We start from the raw sequence: 25115 nt of genomic DNA, 5'->3' as shown, positions 1-25115 counted from the left end.
GGCCTGCACAGGAAGGCCCCTGAGCTCAGTAGACGGCACTGTTGTAACGATATAGGGAGGTGGACAATAAACACCGTAAAGAAATCCACTAGATTGAGGGATGTTTGCATTTCCTTCACATCCGGTTGTGCTGATTTTTCTTTTTCTCTGTTCTGTGTGTTCTCTTTATCCTTTCTAGAGTATATCTGGATGTCCAGGCAAGACAGGGCGAAGTTTCTGAATGGTCCCATGTTTAGGTGATATCATCAGACTTTGAGCACTACATCATCACCAATAACATACACAAACTGGAGGTGGCACTCTACGGACTTAGGTTGTTTAAAAATCTCTCATCATCTCATGAATCTGCTGTACTATACAAACAACAGCTTTTAAACATGTATATATAATCCATTTCTCTTTTGTTTTATTTTCTGGATGGGTTTTCTCCCCCCCTTCCCTCCTCCCCCCTCCCCCCCTTTAAATCGATTTGAATCACGTTTTGTTTTCATAGCATTTTGACATAGTCTCGTAGTCACGTAGATCTAATTCTTTGTGTATCTAGTAAAAAGCCTAACCATACTATAACTAACTGTTTATATTAAGGGTTTTCTTTTTGTTTTCCCTCCTTTTGATTTTTTTTTTCCTTCCCTTTTGTTTTATGTAGTTGTTGCTTAAAGGATGCTGAGACGGTAACGTGATTCTCAGTCTTTTGGTACCAATTCTGAAACTGTAAAAACTCTTCAGGTGGAAGTTTAGCGCACACTGAATTGTAGGTAGAGCAAGTGCAGCAGGTGGGCTGAAGTCAAGTCTCTCGTTTGTGCTGTCTGGGAGCTGAGAGCGTAGTGGCGTAGCAGGTCTTTTCATTTGTGATGTCTCTGTTAACCTAATTCTATCTATTTTCGGCAATAAGGTAAGGACTCCAAAAGTTTTGCGTGTCCTTTTTTCTATAAGTGCTTTTTTTTGTTGAAAGAGGTGATATAAGGTTTTTTGAACTTGTGAATCCTGAAAAAAAAAAAAAAAATGACTGTAAATACAATTCCATTAACTACATATAAACTATTAAGAAAGAGAAATACAAACTATTTTTGTGATGGAGTCGGTCTTAGGCAGTTTCTCTACTGAATGGGAAAAAAAAATAAAAATTAAGTTTTAAACTTCTAGATCAACTGCCAGAGCTGGCCCATAAGAGTTAGATTAACACTGTTTAGCTTGCTCTGTAGGTGTGTTAGACCTTCTAACTGTACTAGCGTCATACCAGCATATTAACTAGTCATATGTGCACAGCTTAAAAATTAACAGTCTAGTTATATTTTTTAATTTAACAACTGCTTTTTCCCAAGACTGAAAAAGAAGCTACAATTTTACTATTTAACGTATTTAACGTTCGAAGCACACCTTTTTTAGTTGTTGTTTTAAATTAGATCAACTTGCTGTCCAGTCATTTCAGCTGCTCGATATGTCCTACAAAGCTTGACAGAGAAGAGGTTTCTCTTCCTCATTTCACGTGCTGTAGGGAGAGCGGTTTTAAAGCTTTGCATTATTACCTTTTTATCCATTATTTTCTATATCAACGAATTAGGAAAGCAACCTTTTTTTTTTTTTCTTTTTTTTTTGGGAATACCTCAGTGCTACACGTATCACCCTAGAAGTGACAGAAGATTTTAATTTATTGTAGATGTAAACAGAATTAAAAAAAAAAATAAAAAAAAGTATAAAACATCATTGCACTGTGACTGGTGGGGCGAAAACTGACAGTTTCCTATTTGCACATGTTTAATATTTGGCTGTTATATATATGGTCCTCTGTTGGGGGAGGAAACTTATGAAGGATATTTTTTAATTTAATTTTTTTAATATTGGTAAATAGGCCTGCAACAGCAAAATAGAAGTACAACATGCTAGGTGGCATTAAGAACATACTGTAGTGTGGATATATTTCTTCTTTTTTTAACGTAATATTGACAAGTTTTATTAATATTTTTTTAAATTGTTACGTTTATAAATTTGGTACTTTAGGTACAGCCAGTATAAGACACTGAATGCGACATTTGTTAAAAAGAGCTGCTGCACTCTTATTTTTGTAAATTTTACTAACAAGTAGACTAATGTAGACGTTCAATAGACAAGGTAGAGCAAGGCATCTTTAACAAAAAAAACACAAAAAACAAAAACCAGGCACCATACTGCTAACGGAAAGGAAAACACCTTGTTTTTCTTGTTTTTAAAAACATGCTTTTTTGTGTAATATTTTAGGTTTTGGGTTTGGTTTTTTTTTTTTCTTCTTATTTCAGAACAACCAGGTTTAAGCAAAATGCTGGACGCTTTTTAAATATTGAGACTTGATCAAGTAATAATAAAAAAAAAAATAAAACAATTCTTTAAAAAATAAAAATTAAAAAAAAAAAACACACACACACAAACAGCAAACCAAATTCCCTGCGAGTCAATGTATAAGTCAGGGAATTTTTTATTAATATTTTGTCAATGTTGATGACGTACTGTACTACCATTTGTTTTTCCTCTCCATTCCCTATCACCTCACAGAATATTCTTTGTTGATCATTGTTGTATGTTAATAGTGTATAAAATGGCTATCTTGTAAGAGTGCTGTCCTGATGCTAGTGTAGTGAAGTTCCCCCTCTCCTCTTTCTCTCTCTTTCTCTTCCTCTTCTAGTACATATTGGTAGGTATATCGTAATTAAGGTTAAAAATTTAGATGTAGTTATTCAGATTTAGGACCAGTAAGGATAGAACTTTCTCTTATTTAAGAAAAAAAAAATGCTAATGATTTTTGGGCAGTTTTTCCTTTTGTTTCTTTTTTTTTTTTTTCTTTCTTTCTTTTTTTTTTTTCCTCTTTTTTAATTTAATTTTATTTTTTGCTGATCTGATGTGGTTTCAACTAACCAAAGGTCTCACAATGTTAAAAATGCTGGCAAACTCTTAAGGCATTTTGTAGATCCCCACCCTTGACTTTAAAGAGGGGGTGTGCCATACTACCTTAAATGCTAACGCTAGATATGCAAAACTGGATTTTTTTAATTTATTTTTTAAAAGAGGGAGGCATGGTATATTAAAATGATTTTACTAAGAGAAAAAAAAATATTTTTTTAAGAATGCTCAGAAGAAATTGATAATCTGTGTGAATATGTTTTAGATGTTTATATACCTTTTGAAAAGTCCCAGTGGCCCATAGCACAAATATTGTGGAACCTGATATGTTTTTGATGTGGCTACCTAGACTAAGGTTCACTTTAGTCCCCCACTCATCTTGAAGTCCATCTCAAAGGATTTGATTTGATTTGTAAATTCCTTTTCAGCACAAAGGATGCAGCTACATCTTTATTTTAGTCAAGCATCGCGACAACGGGTCTCGCCCTTTTGTTTCAAAATCCCCCGTTTAGAACAGTGATGAACCCCCCCCCGACCGACCCCTCCTCTGGACTTACTGGAACGAAATCCCTGCCTAGTTGTGCAAACGGGCAACAAAAGCAAAATACCTCCAGCTGTGCCTCGTTTAATGCGGAGCTCCACAAAGTGGGACCACCCCCAACTGGATCATCCCAGATAGACAGAGCCTTGGCTGGGATGATGTAGTTGGGCCTGGCCCTGCTTTGAGCAGGGGGCTGGACTAGATGTGACCTCCTGAGATCCCTTCCAACCCTCATTGTCTATGATTCAAAGGTCCATCACTTAACGTGGAGGCAGGCCCATACCGGCACGTGGCTATGCCACGTGCACCTGGTAGCTTTGGGTGACTGTGTTGATGGAACGGGCCTGCTTATATCCATCATCCCCATGGCGCTTTTGGAAGGAAGTGCCGTATCCAGGCTAATCAGGAGTGTAATGTCCCTCTTTCCCCCTCCAAAACAAATTTGATTAGTGATTGGCTTGATTAAAATGAAGACCGATCTGTCCTTTTTTTTTTTTTTTTTGGTTTTGTTTTGGTTTTATACTTCATAACGTTCATTTTAATTTGAATTTGTAGCTTGGACTTTAAGGTAGCATGGCTCTGTTGCTGTAATTTTTTTTTCATTGTACAGCAGTATACGGCTGGTGAATGTTACACATCTTGCTAGACTAGTTAAATCATTGGGTAATTGTTGGTAATAATGACCTGAAAGGTGTTCAGATTTTTTTTTTTCCCCTTTCCCTCCCAGCTATAAAACCTATAATGCTATTTTGATCTTTAGTGTGTATGAGGGCTAGTGACTTAAGCCACAGATCCCTTTCTGTTTCATTTTGCCATTCATTCAGTGCAACATAATCAATAATAAAGCAATATAGTTTACTACATTCTTACTGAAGGTCAGCCATGGTTATATATGATATTGCATATGAAACTGTTTACAAACACTAACTCATAGCTATCGTATGCTGTGGAAATGTTTCTTGAGTGGAACTTTTTTTCTCGTTTTGTTTTTTTGTTTTTATTTTTGAGTGTTTTTTTAAGACGCAAAATGGTTGAAACAGAAACTGGAGGTTGGTGTAAGTTTGGGAGACAGAGTGCATTGAAGACACACTGGCAGATTCTGTGGTCTGCGTACATACACTGTAGAGTTTCATAAGTACAGAATCGAATTCAAACCCATTTCTGTGTGTGGACACTACATGAGGAGATTCTGTAACTAAGCAATACTTTAATACTGTAATAAAATTTACCAAAAAAGCAAAATAAGTCGTTGAAATAAGTAAATCTTAAGTGATCTGTCTGCAAGTTACCAAACAATCAGAATGTATTGTCTTGACAGAATTTCATTTCAGATCAGTGTAAAATCAAAGCGAAAAGGCTTTGACCAAAAGCTGGAGTCACCCATGCTATAATGCTGTATTCTGTACATACTCCAACACCACGTGTGGGATCTCTGTGTGTCATTAGGACTATAGTGGGTAGCAAATATAATTCATTATATGTCTGAATTCCATCAGTAATCGAATGCGAGTCTAAGCATTTCAGGTGGTCATAAATGTACCTAAAGAGTGGCAGGCCTAGCCCTTCCTTTTATACTTTAGTATGAACTGATGAGAACTTTGGTAGTGACCTTTTTTTTTATATATATACATATATATGTATCTATATATATCAAGCATCTTTCAGGTCTCTGTGTATGGCTTTCTAAAGCCCTGTTGTAAAATACTACGTGGATGGGGGTCTCTCACATCACAGATGTGGAAAGTATAATTTTATATTTGTATTTTCAAATAAATAAGTTTGTGAAAGGTTTCCATCCTCTACTGTGGTCCAGAAATCAATGTGTTTGTCTGACAAAAAATAAAATAAACTGTTTTGAACAGACTGGTGGCGTCCGCTTCATTACCAGCGTGGTCAGGGCGGTGCTTTCGGACCGAGCGGACCCACCGCGCTCCTGTTTGCCCCTCTTCCCCTCTGTTCTTACCGTAGCTTGGCCACGCTCTTCATGGATGCTGGAACCAGAGAGGCAAGTGCCTACTCTACTGGGGTTTTTTCCTACCGTGACTGGCTGCAACAATGGGCACGACAGTGAGAGCTCACCAAGATGACCACCTTCATGGCACGTAAGTTCACGTCCCTTTCCCAGCAGACAAAGGCAAAGCAGCTTTGTATGATATTAGGAAATGCTGATGCCTTTTGTATGGAGCAGGCTTAATCAAAGGGGAGCTGCAGTCATTGGTTTGCAGGATTACCAGTGCTCCTTCCTGGAGGCAGCCTGGTCATGTGCCTGCACTGCAGGCCAGGACAGATCTGCATGTATCTACAGTTTTACCTTCGGGTGCCACATCTTCCAGGCAGCCGGGTACAGTGGGAACCATTAAAAGAAAGTGACATTTTGCAGCCTGCTAGAATGCGAAAGGCATGAAATGCCGTGCGAAACGCAACAGGCCACCGTGCAGTGAGCATCTGCTTTTAATAGGTCTCCTTGCCCACAAAAATGTACTACCAAAGACAACATACCCAGCTCTTTAAATTCAAGCTGGTGGCAGGGGAGAGGAGGGGAGAAAGGGAAAGGGAAGCAAAAAAAAAAGTTGTCCTGATAAGACAGTTTTTAAGCACTAATTTTATCCTCAGGTCCCCCTTAAGTAAAAATGACCATGTGTGACTAAGGGCAAAGGACAGTATTTAAGCAATGCTATGGGACAGCAGGTTGCCTCAGGTTTATCTGGCTCTACCAGAACTGCAAGGTCATTTGCCAGAGCCATTGCATGTCCGTTCCTAAGACTTTATTGTAGGGGTTTCACAGTGAAAGGGGGTGTGGGGTACTAATCCCATCCTGCAGAATGAGGATTGATGTCTCAGTCGAAGACATCAGTTGGGAAGTAAGACTGAAGCCCGGGGAGGCTTTGCTGACGGTGCGGTAAAAATTCAGCGCGCAGGCTTCAGACACGCACGTAAGTACCTGGGGTCCCAGGCTGGTTTGTTCTCACTGCTATCGCCTGCGTGGCTAGATTCAAGCTAGCAATCGCCCTTCCAAATGGCAGGACTGAAGAAGGGCTCAGCCACGCAATCTATTTACATCAGTGTTAGCAATGTGCGCACACCGCATACATGTGATTCTGGTGTAGAATCAATAATGGCAAAATCTGGGGGTAAATCTAAGTAACACTGGAGGAAGGAGCTAGCCTTGCAAATAGGCTATTACCTGATGCCTGCCACTTAGTGAAAAGACTTTGTAATAAACACCCTATCCTGGCATTGTTACACTGGGTGCCACTGTACAAAATGCCACTGTTCAGCCTCATTTCACTTGACCTGCCTGACAAGTCAACTGCAGTTTGCAATCTGACTTACCTTCAAGAAGCAGGAGACCCAGGTTCTAGGCCATCTCACCCAGGGGAGATTTGATCCCTGCATCTCTCTGATTTCCTAGCACAATTCATCAGGTCACCGATGAGGTATTAAGCAGCCTTCTTTCCAGCCCTCCTGGTTGAAGCTGGCCCTCTGGGAAACCAAGAACAAGAGATGCATGGGGCCGGGAAGAAAAGCACAAGCTGGGGAAATGTATGGCTCAGACAGATGGCTACTACTGTAGAAAGGTGTCCCTGATTCTAGTTCCTATTTGGGCAAACACTTCCCTCCTGTCTTCCATTTATTCTATTAAATGCAAGGTGCAGTGGGCAAGAGAGAGAGAGGTTTATCAGCAGTATAAAAAGATAGAAAGATCTCTCTCTAGCTACAATCAGGGCTAGAGAAGAGATACAGGACTAGACAGAAGTAGCACGAGATCTCTAACCAGGGGCTGGGATCTCTATCTATCGGAAGAGCTAGGAAGCTCCGTCTATATACAGGGAGGGAGAGAGAGAGATTTAGGTTAAGATACCAGCAAGATAAAAAGAAATGTCTACTGCTGGGGATGTAGTGACTACAAGGGATGAGGACACAGGAAGAAAACAGAAGGCACATGAAAGACAATGCAGGAGAAAACAAACCATGATTTATCAGGGGGAAGTGTGCTTGCAGTGCAGAAAAAACAATGACAAGCATAAATGCAAGAGTGAAATAAGTCTGGGGTTTTTTGTACATGTTTAATATAGAAACTCAATTGATGCTACAATTGCACGTGCTTTCTTGGAACCTGAATATGGCTTTGCTGGTCCTTTACATTGAAGAGAAAGCAGCAGCACATATATTTTTCACCCTTGCTCGTGAGCCCAAGGAAAATTGTTCATGTCTTACCTGAGAAGGTCTTCTAAGTGGAGCCATGTGCCCTTGTGCGAGCAAATGACTGTCTCACACACCTGGCGACACAGCCTTTACTGGCTCACGCGACGGTGCGGTCACAACTGCACTACTAATTGAGATCTGCCAGCGAACACTTGCCTTAGGCGCCTGAAAGGTGTTTCATATCCTGAGCAGTGCCAGCCAATGGCAGTAGGGTGGTCTCAATGCCTGATACATGCAGCACAATTGGTGTCAAGACTCTGGAGACAGACGTGGCAAAGCTGCAGATAAGTGGCCAATATAACCTTCCATCTCGGCTCAGAAAAATTGCTGATAAGTGTCAGCTCCAGTTCGGCTGAGCGCTGTTTTAAGAGAGAGGAGAAATAAAAAAAATGGTCACCAGGAGTCAGCCTTGCGATGGCTTACGGAGCACGTACACACCTCTTCCAAACCCTTAACTCAGCCAAACTGTCTGGGACCCAGTGCTGACACAGCTTATCAGCAACACCTAATTTTCTAATCAGGCCAAAGAGACTCAAAACAGTTTCTAAATCAAGAAATTTCAAGGGGGGAAGGGATGGTATTTTTGTGCTAGAGCTAAAAAAAAACAAGACAAAAAAAAGGGGCCGACACCTTGTACAGCTAACAGAGTTTAGCAGGACATTTCCACTGGGCTTTAACAGCAGTTGCTATCGATCTGCTAAAAAGTAACACACACGCACTCCGGCACAGTTGGCCATGTCCAAAAGTCAAGTCGGAATATGAACAGCGATCCTAATGCAAGTACTAACAAGCAGAGCTATGAAGATCAATAAAAGAACAATGAAGGGCATTTAAAAGGTGATGAGTCTCACAGCCTCTTTTAATAAAGCTACTTAGCATTACCACCCGCTGTAACCTATTCAAGTCGTCGCTGTCTTCTTTGCATGCCCTTATCATAAACTAGATGGTTTTCCATAATCGTGTGTAAGAGATGGCTCCTTCCATTACTGCAGCGAGGCAGGTCCCACCAAGGAGTCAGCAAACGAGCAGGTGCTCCGTGCTCTGCATTTCACCACATTGGTATATATTCCTGTCATTAGAGTAGCCCCAGTTAATCGGGTTTCTTTTGGATCTTCCAGTTTGAGCAGCGGCAGCCAAAATACGGCCTGCGGGCTGGATCTGGCCCACCAGGCTTTACTATCTGGCCCATGGAGCCCCTAAAAAAATTAGAAAATTAATATTTAGCTGTTCCTGGCTGCCTATCAAAAATAACAGGAATCAAGGGCAATAGGACCCAGGGGAAGCCAGGAGGACTCACCAGGAAGGTCCCACCCCACCCCCACACCCAAAAGTCTCTGCCTGCCACAGTTTTCACTGCTTCCCTGCACACGGCTGCCTCCAGCACCACATGGCCCTGCTACACCACGGGACCATGGTTACCCTGGGGCTAGGAGTGGGAGGATGTGTGTGTGTCCGTACCCATGCAAGGAGGGAGGGGGGAAAGCAAGAGAATGTGTGCGCGTGCAGAGACAGGCACTCTGTGTGTGTGTGTGTGCGCACACGTGTGCAGAGACAGGCCCAGTATGTGTGTGTGTGCACGTGCACACACGTGAAAAGACAGGCACACTGTGTGTGCAGACAGGCACACTGTGCGTGCGTGCGTGCAGAGGCAGGCACACTGTGCACATGCAAAGACGGTCACACTGTGTGCGCATAGAGGCAGATGCTGTATGTGCAGAGACAGGCACACTGTGTGTGTGTGTGTGTGTGTGTGTGCATACGCATGTGTGCACGCATGTGCACAGAGACAGGATCACTATGTGGGTGTGTGCAGAGACAGGCACACAGCGTGGGGGTGTGTGCAGAGACAGGCACGTGTGTGTGTGTGTGTGTGCGCGTGCACAGACAGTGTGCAGTTGCAAATACAGGCACACTGTGCCAAGAAAGGCACTGTGTGTGCAGAGAAAGGCACACTGTGCATGCATGCAGAGAAAGGCACAGAGTGTGTGTGTGTGTGTGTGTGTGTGTGTGTGTGTATACGCACAGAGACAGATGCTGTGTGTGCAGAGACAGGCGCACTCTGTGTCTGTGTGTACGCACAGAGACAGGCACACACTGTGTGCGCAATGATAAGCACGGCCTGTGTGTGCTAAGACAGGTGCGTTTTGTGTGTCTGTGTGCATGCACATGCATGCATGCACGCACATGTGTGCAGTCAGGCACACTGCACACGCACAGAGACACTATGCATGTGTATGTATGAGATAGGCACAGTGTGTGTGTGCATGCAGAGACAGGTATACTCTGTGTGTGTGTGTGTGTGTGCGCATGTGCGTTCAGAGCCAGGCACATTGTGTGCTTGTGTGTGCAGAGACAGGCACGCTCTGTGTGTGTGTGTGTGCTGAGACAGGCACGTTATGTGTGTGTTCGCATGCGTGCACATGTGTGCAGAGTCAGGCACACTGCGCATGCGCACAGAGACGCTGTGCATGTGTATGTGTGAGATAGGCACTGTGTGTGTGCAGAGACAGGTATACTCTAGGTGGGTGGGTGTGTGCAGCGCCAGGCACACTGCATGCATGTGCGCACAGAGGCAGACACTGTGTATGTGTAGAGATGGGCACACTGTGTGTGCATGCACAGAGACAGGCACACTGCATACACACATGCGCACAGACAGATGCACAGTGTGTGTGCAGAGAGGCATACTGTGTGTGTGCAAAAAAAAGACTGCAGAGAAAAGCACACAGTACATGTATGTGTGCATGCAGAGACAGGCACAGTGTGTGTGCGCGTGCAAGGAGACAGGCTCACTGTGCAGGTGTGTGTGCGGAGACAGGCACACACTGCAGTGACAGGCACACCGTGCGCAAAGAAAGGCACACTGTGAGTGTGTGCGTGCAGAGAGGCACACAGTGCGTGCATGTGTTCAGAGACAGGCACACTGGCCAGCTCCTGTGCAAGCCCCAGCCAGGGGGGTGCAGAGAAGGGGGGGCTCACGGGCCTCCAGCCACAAGGGACGCTGGACCCACAGCCCGTGCTTCGCTCAGGGAGACCTGGGCTTGGGGGGCAGCAGCTGCCTCGAGCTGGCCCCTTGCCCTGTGTTGGATCATGACCACACATGGCCACGGGCTGAAGGCAGACCTGTGTGCAGCACGGCCTCTTCCAGCCCCTTGAGTGTGCAGGCAGTTCAGGCATCACCGTGTTACCAGGCTGTATCAGCTCATCTGGGAAGGTCCTCCCAGGGGTCCAGGCTCATTGAAGGCATCTGATGTTTCCCTAATCTTTCCTTCCATAATGTCAGTCACGTCTTGTGTCCAAGAGCACAACACTGGTCACAAAACTTTTTTGCACTTTAAGCCACTTGGTTACTTCTGTGTGACCACAGAGCGGGTGCTTGGAGTCTTCTACCTGCCACGATCTTTCCTTTCGGCTCGGTACTTTTCTTCTGAGATCAGGTGATGCAATGCCAGCCAGTAAGTACAGGTTATCCCTCGGTGTTGGCTTTATTTCACATCAGCTGTCGTTCAGAACTGGGGCTAGTTTCTTGGCATGGACTGGTTGCTCCCCTCCTGGACATGCATGCTTTGCCATGGAGTAACACGTGGCAACAATAGTGGTTCATCATGTCAGTGGGTTCACTCCCCATGTATATTCAAGTGAACAAGACACGATAGCGTTCTGTACCACTGGAGATGCCTGCGTGAACTGAAAGGACCATCAGGGCTCATTCACGCTGGGCGCATCTACACGGTCATTACTGCGCATTTAGTTTAGCACAGTAATGCCAGTGCACAGTTTTTTTTGTAACACTTACTGCCTAATAACACCATGCACTAACTTATTAGCACAGTTTTTGACCAGCACGCTACTGCACAGTGTTATTAAACTACTGCTCAGTAAGCGTCTCGTGTAGACATGCCCGCTGAAGTCCAGAGATGTGGCTGAACCTGGTATAGAGGCACCCGAGGTAGCTTTAAAACCAGTTAAACTCAAGGACTGACAGTGGCACAAACTGCCAAGTCCTGCTGGGACAGCGGGAGATGCTTGAGCCGCAGACCAGTGCTCAGCTCCATGCTGCAGCAGCTGCTTTGCTCGAGGACATCCGCATGGCCTGCAGATGCACTTTTGGGTTGAGGCATCAACGTACCCCAAGCGGGTCCCTTTAACAGTGCGACGCCACAGTGCACTTTTGGCAGCTTCCAAGCTTTCTGCAACCCTAAGCCTTGAAAAATCCCACCTCAAATGGTCTGAGAAATGCCGTGAAAAGAAAGAAGGGTTCCCTCCTCCTCCTCTCTCTCTTCCCCCTCCTCACACCCAATTCTTCCTCCTCCTCCTCCTCCCTCCCCTAGAGCAGTAAGTTTTCCCCAGGTGCACTTCACACCATGGTTCAAAACTGAAGAGATACATTAGCACTGAGATCTGCATTTTAAGTGCTTAAGCCCCTGCTTTAAAGACAAAACAACCGCAAACCTTAACCATGCCCACGACTTGGTGTGGCCACAATGTAAGTCAAGGCCACCTCCTTTCCTCTGCTCAGTCCTTCCCTTACAACTCGCCTGTCTGGGCTGATGGCACCAGGTGGCTGACGATGTACATCCTCCCCGTCGCTTCCACCGTCTGTTAGTGCTGGTTGCTTGTACAACAAGCTCTGTCGCGGGCACTTTCCGGGGACAAGGCCCTGTCTTTGCACTTAGCTGTCGAGTTTGGGCTGCAATTAGTCGCCCCCTTTCCTGCGTTGGCTAGTACGGCGCAGTGTCTATTTTTACAGCTGGAAGCTAAACACTTCAATTTACAGGGCGCTTATTAGCTGATTTACTTCAGCCCTCCCCCTTCCCAAAAGACAACCCCGTGGGAATACGGCGGCCACCTGTTGCTTTCAATCACTCCCCTGCTGGATGAGCCTCTCGCTGCCGAGGGGCATTTGTGCCGGCGACAGAGACACCCCCACTAGCGAGAGACAAGTGGAGAAGGGGATAAAACCGACGCTACGGCATTTGGCTGAATTCCAGTCCCCACCTCCCTCCCCGCCATAAAAAGAAAACTTGAGTTGGGATCTTGACATCTCCATGCGTGCGCTATCCTGGTTCGAGGGCGGATGGTGGTTAACAATATGCTACCAATATGGTGAGAGTTATTCCTAAGTAGCGCACACATGCTTGCTGTTTATTTTTCTCATTAGGAGCAACATGCATTGTCTGGCTTCACACCCTCTTAACAGCTAATATATTCCACCAGAGGATGTTTCACTTTTGCAGTTGGGAGTGGAGCAGAGCCAACATGTGTCCTTAAATATTCATGAAATGTTATCCAGGACGGCACTAGCTTCCACGCGGCACGCGAATCAAGGCAAGTGGAAAGTCCCAGCACTTACGTAACTCGGCGTGGCCTGGTGGGTCGCGCTGGGATGGCAGGCGTGGGCGGTCTTCCCGGCGCTGCCACCGATTTGCTTCCTGGGTGGCTGCTGGCATCACCGCTGTGCCTCAGGCAGCTCTTCGTAGACGGGCAGAATGGTTGCAACCTGCAATTAAAATAAACCCTATGTGAGTGCAGGGTGCCATGGGAGGACTGTATTCCACATGCGTGTGCACCCTCTGAGGTTGGGTAGCAGACCTTGGTGACCACTATTCAGCACAGGATTAAGTCACAGTGCATGGGAAGAGAAGAGCATCCTACTTCGGCAAGGGAAAGGCACCTCTGCTTCCCCACCTGGCCTCTGACTAAGGACCCCTAAAGCAATAGGGATGCTTTTCAGAGCTTCCAGCCTTAAAAAGAGAGACCGTGCACTCATCACTTCTCCATTTAAAGAGCAGGGAACATCAAAAGCAGCAGCATTTTGCCATTCAAAGCTTCGCTGGCATTGCCCTGAAGGACCAGAAGGGACCTGAGGCCACACTGAAGTGGCCCCTGTCCTATGCCCCATGAGGGGTCTGCAGAGAGAGCTGGGAGCACGAGCTCTTGCCTCGGCTCCTTCCCCACCCAAAACCAAGACGCAGCCCACGCTCCTTGGTGCTGCACAAGCCACCTGATGAGATAAATAATCTTCCTTTCCACTCATGCAGAAGGAGAGCGATAGCTGGTCCGCGCTCGCCTCCGCCGCCCAGATGGTGCTGGCTCCGTTTCACTCATTGAAATATTACCTGGTGGCTGGCAATTTTTAGGCTGGCTAGATAGTTAACCCCCTACTGTCACAGAGGGAAACGAGGGGGTGTTGATTGCTTCAGCAAGCAAAAAATAAACTACAAATAAAAATACACCGAATGTGTCGGTGGTGGGGTCTGGCCCGAACAATCCTGTGGCCTCGACAGGTCTCGTTTTCCCAGGGAGTAGCCTGCCCCTCGGCCCGCTCATCGGCTGCAGCAGTCAATCAGTGGAAGGCAAAGGGAAGGGTTCATCCCAGCTGGAAGCAGGGAAGTTGAAAGAAGGCCCTGCAAAAGTTAGATCGGGTGCCAGCCAGCATAGCAGCCTCCAAGCTGGTGACAAACAAACAGTAAAGTCTCCGCAGCTCTTACTTGATCCTTGCTGTCACCAACAGGAAAAAAAAAAAAGAGATCTATGATCACGGCATTAGGGACTGTAGCGTGTGCGCAAGCGGGAGGCCTGACTTTAAACTCCTCCCAAGTCTGGCGGGTCCAAATTTTGAGCTCTTCATGGTGTGGTTTTAAAGCAGTTGTGTGCGTGTGATCCTACGGAGGTTTCTCTGACACCCTCCTCACTTTGCAATTCCAGTCGGCAAGTGAGCTGTACGAACAACAAAACTAGCTGAAATGCAGTGATTTTTAAAGTTGCTCCTGTTGGCCTAAAAGTAGACCCTGACCCCCGATATCAGCCCGGATCAGGTAGTTTATACGATTTCAGGGCTGGCGAAGTGCATGCCAGAGAACTAGGAACACTTCTTTTCTCTTTAATCACCCCTCTGGAGCTGGAAGAGAGTTTCTCAGCTCCCGGCTTATGGGGACAAATGAACCCTGAGCGATGGCTTTCGTTCCAGGTAGCCTGGCTGTCTCTTTGCCAAGAGCAGGTACGGTGCTCTAGCAATGATCTGTAGCAGGCCGTGGACGTCTGAGAGCATTTGGGCCACCTGGAAGGCAGTCAGAATCCGGTCTGCTAACTAGATGAGATCACAACTTGGAGTTTTTGATGCTGAAGGTCAGCTCACTGCTGGATGTGGGACAGGCTGGTCTCTGGAAAGCAGTCAACACATCAGCCCCTTAATGGGATTGATGATTAGAGAAGCACCAAGGGAAAAATTAGATTAGAAAAACAAATGAAAATAATTTAGGAAGTCCTGTTTATTCTTGGTGGAAGAAGCTTCCATAGCGCGGCGGCAGGAAACAATTTGACTTCAATCCAGAAGAAAAGGAGCTCAGGTCTGGAGTACATTAGTGCGGTGGGAAGCCGGGAATAGCAGGCACTTAACCCTGTCATTCAGCAAACATTAGTGAATTATGAGTGTATTATATGTGGGGTTATGTATTTTGCACGATGCCTGGAGGGCTGCTAGATCTGCCCAAGAGAGCGAGTGGGTGTCTGTGTCAAAATGTAAATTTTTATACCGACTCAGAAATAAAAATAAGATTGTGTGTTCGCCTCCCAGCTACTGAAATCAAATCGCTGCCAAAGCCAGAGTTGTAAAATAAGCAAAAATTTCCCTTCCCTGTCAAATTAGCTCCCTGATAAAGAAAACAAGTGATATAAATGTGATTTACTTCCTTTCCCCCCCTGTCATAAACATTTATGGCTGAGAGGTAACAATGCCTTTTAAAAGGCAGTCACAGCGCTTTGATGGGATTTTTTTCTTTTGCAGCACAACCTGCGTTGCAGTTGGGTTTGATAGATTTGTAAAGGAAAAAAAAGTCAAGCTGCATTTTGCTGATAGGCGTGGGACTTGTTTACAGAAGGGCAAGTGTGTACTTATACATACAGACATCATCATTATATATGTATTCCAGGTGCACGCACATGTGAGGTACGCACGCATCATTGCATCTAGAGGTAGCATGCACCGTCTGGGTAGGGAATATCCACATTATAACGCGAGGTGGGTGAAAATCCAAGGTGCGTATCCCATACTACCTGCCAATTGATCTATATCTCTGGGTCTTATTCTAATCTCCCCAACAGCCCAGAGAGCTTCAAGCCGCTGCTAAAAAACAAAAGCAGAACTCCAAAGAAGGATTTCTCATGCTTTCTTCACCTGCCCGAGACCCAGAGGTACCAAAACAGCCTCTCGCATAGATAGCATTTTGCTTCTTTCATGTCCAACTCCCCTACCACCAGTCGCAGGATTTCTACCATCTTGTTCACATCGCCCTTTTCTCGGAAATTGTCCAAGCTGCTTTTAAACACAGTGCATCAGGCCTGGCTGATCCTGCCAGGGCAATGCTCAGACACTGCAGACAATTAGCTTAGTTCCTTTTTAACAAGCCATTTGCCCTTGGCAGTGTATTCATTCCCAAAGCAGTCCACACTCAGCGATCTCTGTCGGACCACAAGCGCTGCCCCGCCAGTGCCCTGCGTACACCAGACCCACGCCATGCTTAATAAAACCCAGTAGAGCTGCTTGAAAGGAGAAAAATAAGATGCAAGGTACATAAGGTGGAGGCACAGGCCAATGGAAAGTTTATAGATCTGAGCGTTAAAAGTCTACACCCGGTTCTAGTCTGGACAAATTACGTGACCGCCCCCCCCCAGGCAGGTCAATCTCTAAAATGGGAATAATGATGTGGATGGCAAATGAAGAGTGCCAAGAACTGCTTTATAGTTAAAAAGAGGGGTTCACAAGCAAGGAACATTTCCAAACCTTTGTTTTGCCGCATATACTGAACAAGCCTGTTGGAGCAGGGGTCCTGACCTCTCTGATGCAGAGTCCAGGTGGAAAACCTCCCTTTTCCTCCCCCTAAGGCAACATAAGAGCTCTGCCCCATAACCCTGAACTCACCCTAGAGCTATTGCTTCCACGTGTCAGCGAGTCGCCAGCCCATTCTGGACCTTGGACACTGCCGCAGAGGGATAATGGCAGACATCCGCGTGCTTTGGAGGGTTTCGTAGAGGAGCTTTCCAGTGCCGGTTTGCAGAAAGCCGTGCGAGTTCACCAGACCGAGCCCTTTGCTCTTCCAACTGTTTCTGAACGAGGCAGGTTCCCCTGCCCCCTTCCAAGGTGGCACTGAAGGCTGAGTTTTGAACACTTTGGGGACAAGGCTCTCACTCCACTTTGCAGCCCCAGGCTGCATAAGGCTCCGACTGGAAACGGCCCAAGCTCAGGGGTGGGTGAGAGCGACGCAGCTGCTCTGCTCCAGGCAGTACAGGCTCTTCGCCTGCCCTCACCAGTGTAGCATCTGAATGCCATCCAGGGGTACAGTAAGTGATGTGACTAGCATCTGCCACAAGCTTCGCCCTTCTCTTCCCCCAAGAGATGCACCATTTTTCGTGATGCCGCCTGAGCGCCAATAGCGTGTGCTCTTAATAGGGATGGGAAGATCCACATCAGCTAGTCCATAGCCTGCCTCCATGTATGCTGAGATCCAACAGGAAAGTCTCTGGGCAAAGCTGCTGTACACCTCATCCTCTGTCTGAGCTACAAGGGGCTGAGGAGATCACCTGAATGATTTTATCTTTTGGAAATAAAAGGCCAGGTCTCATCACACCTCCAGGCTCTGGAGTGATGCCTCTGTCCAGGATTTTGAGAAAGGAGGATTTGTTGATGTAGGTGAAACTGTGACCACCTTTGGCAGAAACCTGGGGTCTTCTCTTGTCCAGCAAGCTTCAGCCCCAGGATCGCTTGGATCCGTCCACCTTTGCGCTGAGGCAACAACCACCTTCACTGGCAAATGCAGCAGGGAACAACACCTTTAGCTCCAGCAGTGAGCTCGCAGGTACTACAAGGATGTAGAGATCTGTAGGCATCAGGTCCTTAGCTTGACCCTTCAGTGCATCACACCCCTCATCAGGGACCACTTGGGCAGCACGTTCTCTTTAGGAGGTGAAGATCTCCTAAAGGAGCTCTTTATGGATCAAATTTCCCATGCTTTTTACATTGTTGGAGGGTATTTTCTTGTTGGATTTCGATGCTGAAGGTCTGTGTAGTACTGGGCCCCATTAGTGCCCGTGGGCTCTCTGGAGGCATGCCCAAAGGAGCCCTGGGCTCCTGGAGGCTGGCTCCATCAATCCAACAAGTGGTAATCACACCCATGGCCATGTGGCTTCAGTGGATGAAGGATCTGCAGAGGTAGCATCTTCCATGATGCCAGATCCTCCAAGGCAGTGGAGGCCTTCAGCGTGTCCAGGGTTCACTGGACCACCCTGTCACTTGAAGGGTGATATTTGAAGACAGGCCACCTCCAGGAGGCCGCTCCCATGCCAAATTATGTGCGTGTGTGTGTTATTTATTTCAAATAAGGTTCCCAAATTGATGGCAAGAAGAACTCACTCTAATGATCTACCCCCACCAAGTTAGAGGACTTCAGAGCTGACTGCAATCTGCAGCCGAGAGGAAGAGGCTGCATGTGGAGCCATGCGGCACTTCGGGTAAATACCAGAACGGCAGATGTGCGCATCACCCTTTAGGCCCTCGGTGGGAAGCTGGTGGAGTACCCCGGCACAGCCTGCTGCGTGGGCACCACTGACCATCACTGTCCGCAGGCTCGAATTCATGAGGCAGGCACCCCCACAGCAGGACGTGCATCGGGAAGGAGACCGCGTTTAACAGGGAGCAGACACCAGTGGGGTTTGGGTTGATTTCAGCTGATCGGGCAGGCTGGAGCAGCATGCTGGGCTTTTATCCTTTTCTCAAGACGTGCTAAGGTAATGCTGCAATCTGGAAGATGCTCAAGCGAGCTATGAAAGGCATGAAACCGAGGGCTACTGGCTAGTCTAAGCCCAGTACAAACTCCACGGTCAAATGCAGAAACCTACAGGTTTAGCAAATTTCTTTTCAATGCTGTCAAATTTTTTGTTCCTGTGCAATGTTCTTGTTCTTTAGGGAAACTGGAGCATTTGTGAACCTGATCTAACATCTCTCCAAACCTCGCTTCCAAGTTCTCACAGCAGAAAACCCATACCATGCCGTAACAGAAACGCTGCTCTTATATACAATATAACAGCAACTCCTCCTCCTACACTCATGGCAGGGAGATGGGAAGGGGACTAACCCAGTAGCCCTAACTTGTCAACTTTCAGAGCTGGCTTTTACTGAGTCCAGCTCTGTAAGGGAAGGTCACCACTTGCCTCACAGTCTGTATAGTGTGGGGGGCGCAATCTGCAGCATGCATGCCACAAGCAGCCTCTACACATGGCACACAGCAGACTGGGGAGAGGACAGGCGGCACAGTGGCGGACAGGGCAGGAAGCAGAAAGCAGAGCAGCAGATCAGGAAGGGGAGCAAAGGGAAGGAAGCAAAACGCAGCACAGATCTAGCCAAGCAACAGAGCAAGCAGAGAAAGGGGATCAGAGTGGCACTTGAAGGGGGTCCTAATTTGTGACGCGTGTGCCAAAAAGGTTGGCCCTCGCTGCTCTGGAGCCTGCTTTTCTGCAGACTTTCTCCTACCCCGAGTTAAGGAACAAAAGAAATGATCGCAAATTGTGTTAACCAGATTACATATCTTCTACGGCACTGGCTTATTAAGCTGCAACGCACACAAGCACCCTCTGCTGTTTGAATGAAGATGTATCCCCTATCAGACGTCTCAAGGTTTGGTAGCATACCGGCCAGCATTTATGAATTATGAGCTTAAGCATCTCCTTTCATGGATATTTTCAAGGGCCTCATTATTATTAATAAAGAATAATAAAATAGAGTGTGTTTTTAAAGCTCATTTGCTCTACAGTGTATTGATTACAGAAGACTCTGGGCAGAGAGGAACTGCAAGCATTACAAATGCCACCTCCTATACTGTGCTCGCTTAGCAGCTGTAATTTGGCCTGATTATTTCCCCAAGGACCTTTGACTTTTTAGATAAACTTGCAATTGAAAGTTTCCTGAATAAATGCAGGTCCACAAATGTGAAGAAAATAAAGGGCCAGCTTCCGCCGACAGCCCAACCAGCTCTTTGAATTTAAAAGGTCAGGAAAGAGAATACACCTTCAAGAACACGCAGCGATTACGTGGGCAGAGTGCCAGGAGTGATTCACCTATGGCACTCAGAGCCAGCGTATTAAAGGGGCAAACAGGCATTTTTATCAGCAAATACAGTATCTCCAAGTGCAGTTGTGCCAGAACGAAGGGCTATTATAAAATCTCATACTTTGAGGAGGAGTACCGTGAGGGAGGAAGGAGTACGATTTACATTCACATGAGCCTTGGTCTTCACTTAACTTTTTTTGCTACTTACCCTGTGCCTACTGAAAATGGATTGCAAATACACAACCCAGAGCCCCGCTAGCACTAGACAGAGCACATCAGAGAGCAGTGACACGCACAGTACTGCAGGCACACATGCTCGCACAGTCAAATGATCAAGCAAATGGCAACAGGATACAGCAACTCTGCCGTATGGTTGACAGCGGACCAGAGGAGTACACAGCTGGTGTCCTGCCTCAACAAGGGTTACACACACTGCTGCAGGAAGGGTGGAGGTCCCAACGTGCCTCGCTCCCCCAAACTTTGGCTTTAACGCTCCCCACCCGGAGCATCCGCAATTCTGATTGGCTTTGATGTGGGCCGCAGGTGGTCAGCACCTCTCGTGATCACACCAGTGCCTCCAAGGTCAGATTTGGGGTTTGCAGTTAATTAAATATCAGTTCATTGCAGCCCAAGTTACAAGATCAGGGTCTGCGCAACACAGCGGGTCATTTGGCGGCGACCAACACGTCATTGCAGCTGGGTACTTCCAAACCACTGAGCCTCTCAGCCAGTTTCCCAGCTCTGTAGCCACGTGAAGGTAGCTCTAACGAAAGATGACACTGGCCTGAAGTGCTCCATTTTTCCATCAAACAGGCACAGCCCGAGCACTGGCAAGACAAGATAACCCCATGCTGCCCTGGGTTTATCATCGTACCAAGCCTTGCCATTCATACTGGAGCTTTTCTAGGCAATCGACTTCAATGAATAAACCTAGATCAAGCATCACCCTCGAATCCCCATATGAATGGGATACCGGATTGGCAACACATACCGGACTGGCAACACACAAAATAATGGTGCGTTCAATCATTTGTAAATATATCAGCACACGGGGAATTAGAGCAGCCTTCCGATTTAAAGAATATATAACGTATGTTTTTGCTTGGTCACAAGGTGATGTCAAGTCCTGTATATAAAGAGATGCTTGAAATACATTAGCTATCAAGCAAAGGGCACGGATACTTGACTTCATGTTTAAATCAGTAAAAGGTTGATTTCTCTGCTATTTACCTCTAGTGCAGTGAGCTGTAATTAGCAGCAGCTAAGGATCCAGTAGGGTCAAGTCTGGTGTCCGATACTCGATTCTGCTTCTTGTTAATTCCTTGTCTGCAGGGGGAATATAAAGAAAATTAAAGTTTCTTTTTAGTGCATGTGAAAAAAACCTCCGCAAAGCTATTTGTTTTTGCTGTCTCTCGAAAAGGAAATGTTTAGTCAAGGAGAAAAAAGAAAAAAACCTTTTGTACAAAGGGCCCTCGCTTTGTTTTCCTTCATGGTAACATCAGCTGTGCCAGGCAGTGACCATTTGATAGGCTGCCATGCGCCTGCTTGCTTACAGGCGCTTTGCCTCGCTGTCAGCTGAGCACGCCCAGGAAAAAGGCTGGCCTTGAGACTTCTCCCAATTAAAAAATGACGCTGGCGCACAGATCTTTTTGAGCACATAGTTGCATTAAAACATTTTTAAAAAAGGATGCAGTGATGGACACACCTCATTAACCACCTGCTGCCCGCATCACCAACCATACATATTGTTTCCTGGAAAGCCGCGCTGCATCGTTCACTTATACGAGGGGGAGATGGGACTGAAATGCACACAAGCTGGGCTTTGACAGGTCAGCACATCTCCAGAACAGGCCCTGTATCTGAACTAACAAGAGCCACACAGCATGTGCTTGAATAAGAAGGGCCCTTCTCTAGCTCATAAAATGAGGCATAGCTCCGTATCATCCCTAATTTTGCTTTTCTTGTTACGCAAAGCCAATTGTAGCCACCCTTCATTGTGCCCATCTCCAGTAAGATTCGCGCAGTCCCAGTCTGACCCCATTAGATTGCCGGCACTTCTACCCTGGTTAATTGCATATCAGTTAATTGCATAATTACGCTATTTGCAAGGCTTGACAAATCCTCTTGCGCACTCACCTGTGGGGAGTTGGCAGTTTTCCCAGGCAAATGCCATCAACTCCCCCAGAAGCTCAGCTTTCACTTTAAAATTATATTTCTAGCCCTTGCGCTTGCAAAGGTTGCCTTCCAACTGGGAGCTGAGCAGAACCTGAGACGGTGCCCTCGTCTGAAAACAGCTTAAGCACTCCTGCTGCTCTTCAGTGTCTTCCCTAAACCACAGCACAGTGAATAAGGACCAGGATATTAGCACAGCCCAAGCATAATATATGTAGAGTTCCTTGGCTGTATATGGGTCAAGATTTCTACAGGCTCTTAGTAGTACCCGCTTATGGTTTGCCCTCACAACATTCGGTGGGTTTCTAGAGGAGCCAGATCCAGGCATTGTGCAACTGCACAAGATGCTCAGCATCCATCAAAAGAACAGGCTTCTTCTGAGCCCGCAAGCTCCTGAGAAAAACCTCATATAAATGAGTCAGGTATCCAGGTTGTAGCCGTATTGGTCCAGAGGCAAAAGGAACCAGAACTCATGGTTGAGGTGATATCTTTTATTAGACCGACGAGATTTTTGCAAAAAAAAAGATTTAAAGGAATGAAAGCAATTGTTTTTTTGCAGACATCTAGTTGGTCTAGCACGAGTTCTCATTCATACAAGTGAGTGCATCCTACCAGCTCAAAAACCAGGTGACTTATCCAAAGAACCCAACACTTGTGTACTCCAAGCCAATATCATGACTTGCGCTTCATTATACCCAGATAACACAGCTAGAAGCTTGATATTTGGAGCTCGCTTGGCATGCAACCAGTTGCAAGGTTATGCTTAAAAAGGAGTGTGCACCTTTGTTCAGTTGCCCAGTCCTCCAAAGACCTAACTCTGGGCAGACGCGTCACAGTGGTCCTGTGATACTCCTGGAAACCCACATCGCCTGCTTATGGAAACTTTGATCTAGGAGGAATCCCTGCCTGGCATCTCTGAAAAATAGCTGCTCCGTTAGTCAAATCCAATCATTAGGGCTGCCGCTCATTTCCATTTTAAAGCGGCATGTTTTTTTGTTATCTTGTAAATTTGTTATCGTGTGTTGGAGAGCCATCTGTAAAGGCCAGAAGGAGCCCTTCCTCTTGTGTTGACAGACACATTGTTGTAAACAGATCCTTTTTATGCACCGAAGCTGTTTATGTCATATTCTCACAGATTTTGTTTCTTGCGTATTGTGGCAATAGCACCATAAGGATCCTCTCTGGCTCTTCTTTTAGTTTATTTCTGTTAACCCACATTTTTGGTAGTACTGGGGAGTTTAGACATCTCTTCGCCACTTCTTAGCCCTAGAGATGCTCTGTGCCCAGGGTCAGGTCAGTCGGACGCCGCAGATGGCCACGTTGGAGCTTGCTGTACGAAGACCCGCGGCTTATTTCCGTGGGATTCAGGTATATTGTGCCTGTGTGTAAATGGGCAAGTATACGCACGTAGAAGAAGCTTGGGTGTGAACAGATGCTTTTCCCTCTTGCTTGCTCAAACATATACTGAGTGTATAAATAACTCTTATCGTGCACTTGTACGGTGCAAGTCCCTAGCTTTAAAGGCACCTTGGAGGGCTCTCTGAATCCTTACCCCTCATCTATTCGAGAAGGTCTGCTGCGCCTGTGCGATGGACACCATTTTATTGAAGACAAGCGTTGACCCAGGGACCTCCGCAGCTTGAGTGAAAGAACCACGCTCCGAGAGCAAGAGCCGCAACGCGTCTACGGTTTCTGTGCAGGAGACGGGGAGGGAGCTGCGCAGCACAAAATAACCAACAGGATGCACCTCCAATCAGCCTTCGTGCAACGGTCACATCTTGAAAGCCCCGGTCCACCCCATGCAAAACATCAGGGTATTACCTCTCTTCAGTGACAAAGGAAATGTTTTAAAAAGGGGCATGGAGGCAAATGTATGAGAAGAGAGATCACCTACTCCATGCTCTACCTCCACAGCTGAGCCTCCTGCAAGGGACCCTTGGCGTCCTGAGTGCAGGATAACCGCTCCAGTCCTCGAGAGCTTCTTAACCCTGACACTAGCCTGTGAATACAGTTTTATGGCACGTGGCTGCAATTCTCCCTCACTTAAGCTTTCTGCCCCTTTAGCAACGCACCGCTCAGTCAGATGTAGCATCTGTTTTCAGGAGCAGGTAATGCTTTCTTCCTCTAAAGAAAGCCTTTTATTTCTCCATCAGCTAACAGAGGCAACTGCCCGTCCTCACCTTGTGTAGTCAGAGCAGGCATTTTAATGCCCTGGCATACACTACTACTTTTATTCAAGGCATTTTTCACGGGTTTTTTTGTACTCACTGGCTAAGGATGCTCACAAATGCCTAACCAAGTTCCCAGTGGATTTCACAATCATTAATATGCCTATAAGGAAGACCAGTATGACCCCCATCTTTGGGGCACAAAGGCACTAAATACTACAGACTATGCCTCTGGAGAGACTACTGCTGTGGGAAGAAAGGAATGACCACACCTGAATAGTCGGCGGCTGATCGACTGTGACTGGTTTACGTCCACACTGGAATAAAACAGCTGCTGTGTTACCCTCGGTTTAGTTTCCATGTAGCGTGGGATACGGCAGAGGCACAAAACGGTTACAACAAATCAACCCAAAAGAGGAAAGTCCCCCCATATCACACATATATGCCCCCCTGCTTTCCAATAGTGTAACGGTTTCCATTGTCCGTGCCTTATGCGACTTGCCCACAGTCACAGAGGAAGTCAGTACAGCAACTGGGAAGGGAATCCTGCCTCCTGGACCAGAAGCGAGTGGCCTAACCATCAACCTCAGGCTGTTTGCAAGCACAACCTGCTCTTGGTCATCGTGCCTTGAACGTAACCCCAGGACCTGGTAGCTAATTCCCGCTCCCCACCCTTGTAGCTGCTAGCTTTCCCATCGGCTTGCATACGACCACTGAGCTATACATCCAGGTTGCTCTGCTCCTGTAGAGCTGTTTGCTAGTGTTAGATGGCCTGCACCTGTTTGTAGGGATTTTTAAGGATGCTGGGCATGAACGGCTTCAAAAGGGAGGGCAGGTCCTGTAGGGTGGAGTCCGCCGCTTCTTGCTCTAGGTATGTCTGAGCACATGCATCCTAGAGGTGGGCGAGTTGCCTCCTTACAAGCCTCTCTCCAGATTTGGGTGGAAGTAGCAACCAGAAGCCTGGACTCACACTGTCGGGACAGTGCCAAGCCATGGGGTAAATACAAGGCTATCCTCTTGGGCAGGTAAGCCAGGACCAGACTCTGAAGGACATTTA

General features: G+C 46.5%; 1 protein-coding gene and 1 long non-coding RNA gene across 11 annotated transcripts in view; one reads left to right on the top strand and one right to left on the bottom strand.

Moving 5' to 3' along the window:
- Window positions 1–5275, top strand: part of MSI2 (musashi RNA binding protein 2) — a 340247-nt gene extending 334972 nt beyond the window's left edge. For all 9 annotated transcript variants that reach the window (XM_059717433.1, XM_019493293.2, XM_019493294.2 and 6 more), the window contains one exon: window positions 179–5275. In XM_059717433.1, the coding sequence (XP_059573416.1) occupies window positions 179–220 (42 nt within the window). In that variant the 3' untranslated portion in view covers window positions 221–5275. The remainder of the gene's footprint in view (window positions 1–178) is intronic.
- The window catches only part of LOC109284575 (uncharacterized), a 59667-nt gene continuing 35641 nt past the window's right edge, over window positions 1090–25115 (bottom strand). For both annotated transcript variants that reach the window (XR_002092065.2, XR_002092066.2), the window contains exons 2-5: window positions 20949–21044; window positions 12972–13118; window positions 6746–7977; window positions 1090–1489 (exon numbers count right to left, since the gene is read on the bottom strand). This is a non-coding gene — a long non-coding RNA (uncharacterized LOC109284575). The remainder of the gene's footprint in view (window positions 1490–6745; window positions 7978–12971; window positions 13119–20948; window positions 21045–25115) is intronic.

This window comes from Alligator mississippiensis, chromosome 14 (assembly GCF_030867095.1).
Source record: "Alligator mississippiensis isolate rAllMis1 chromosome 14, rAllMis1, whole genome shotgun sequence".
NCBI lineage: Eukaryota > Metazoa > Chordata > Crocodylia > Alligatoridae > Alligator > Alligator mississippiensis.
This window is presented reverse-complemented; position numbering and strand designations above follow the sequence as displayed.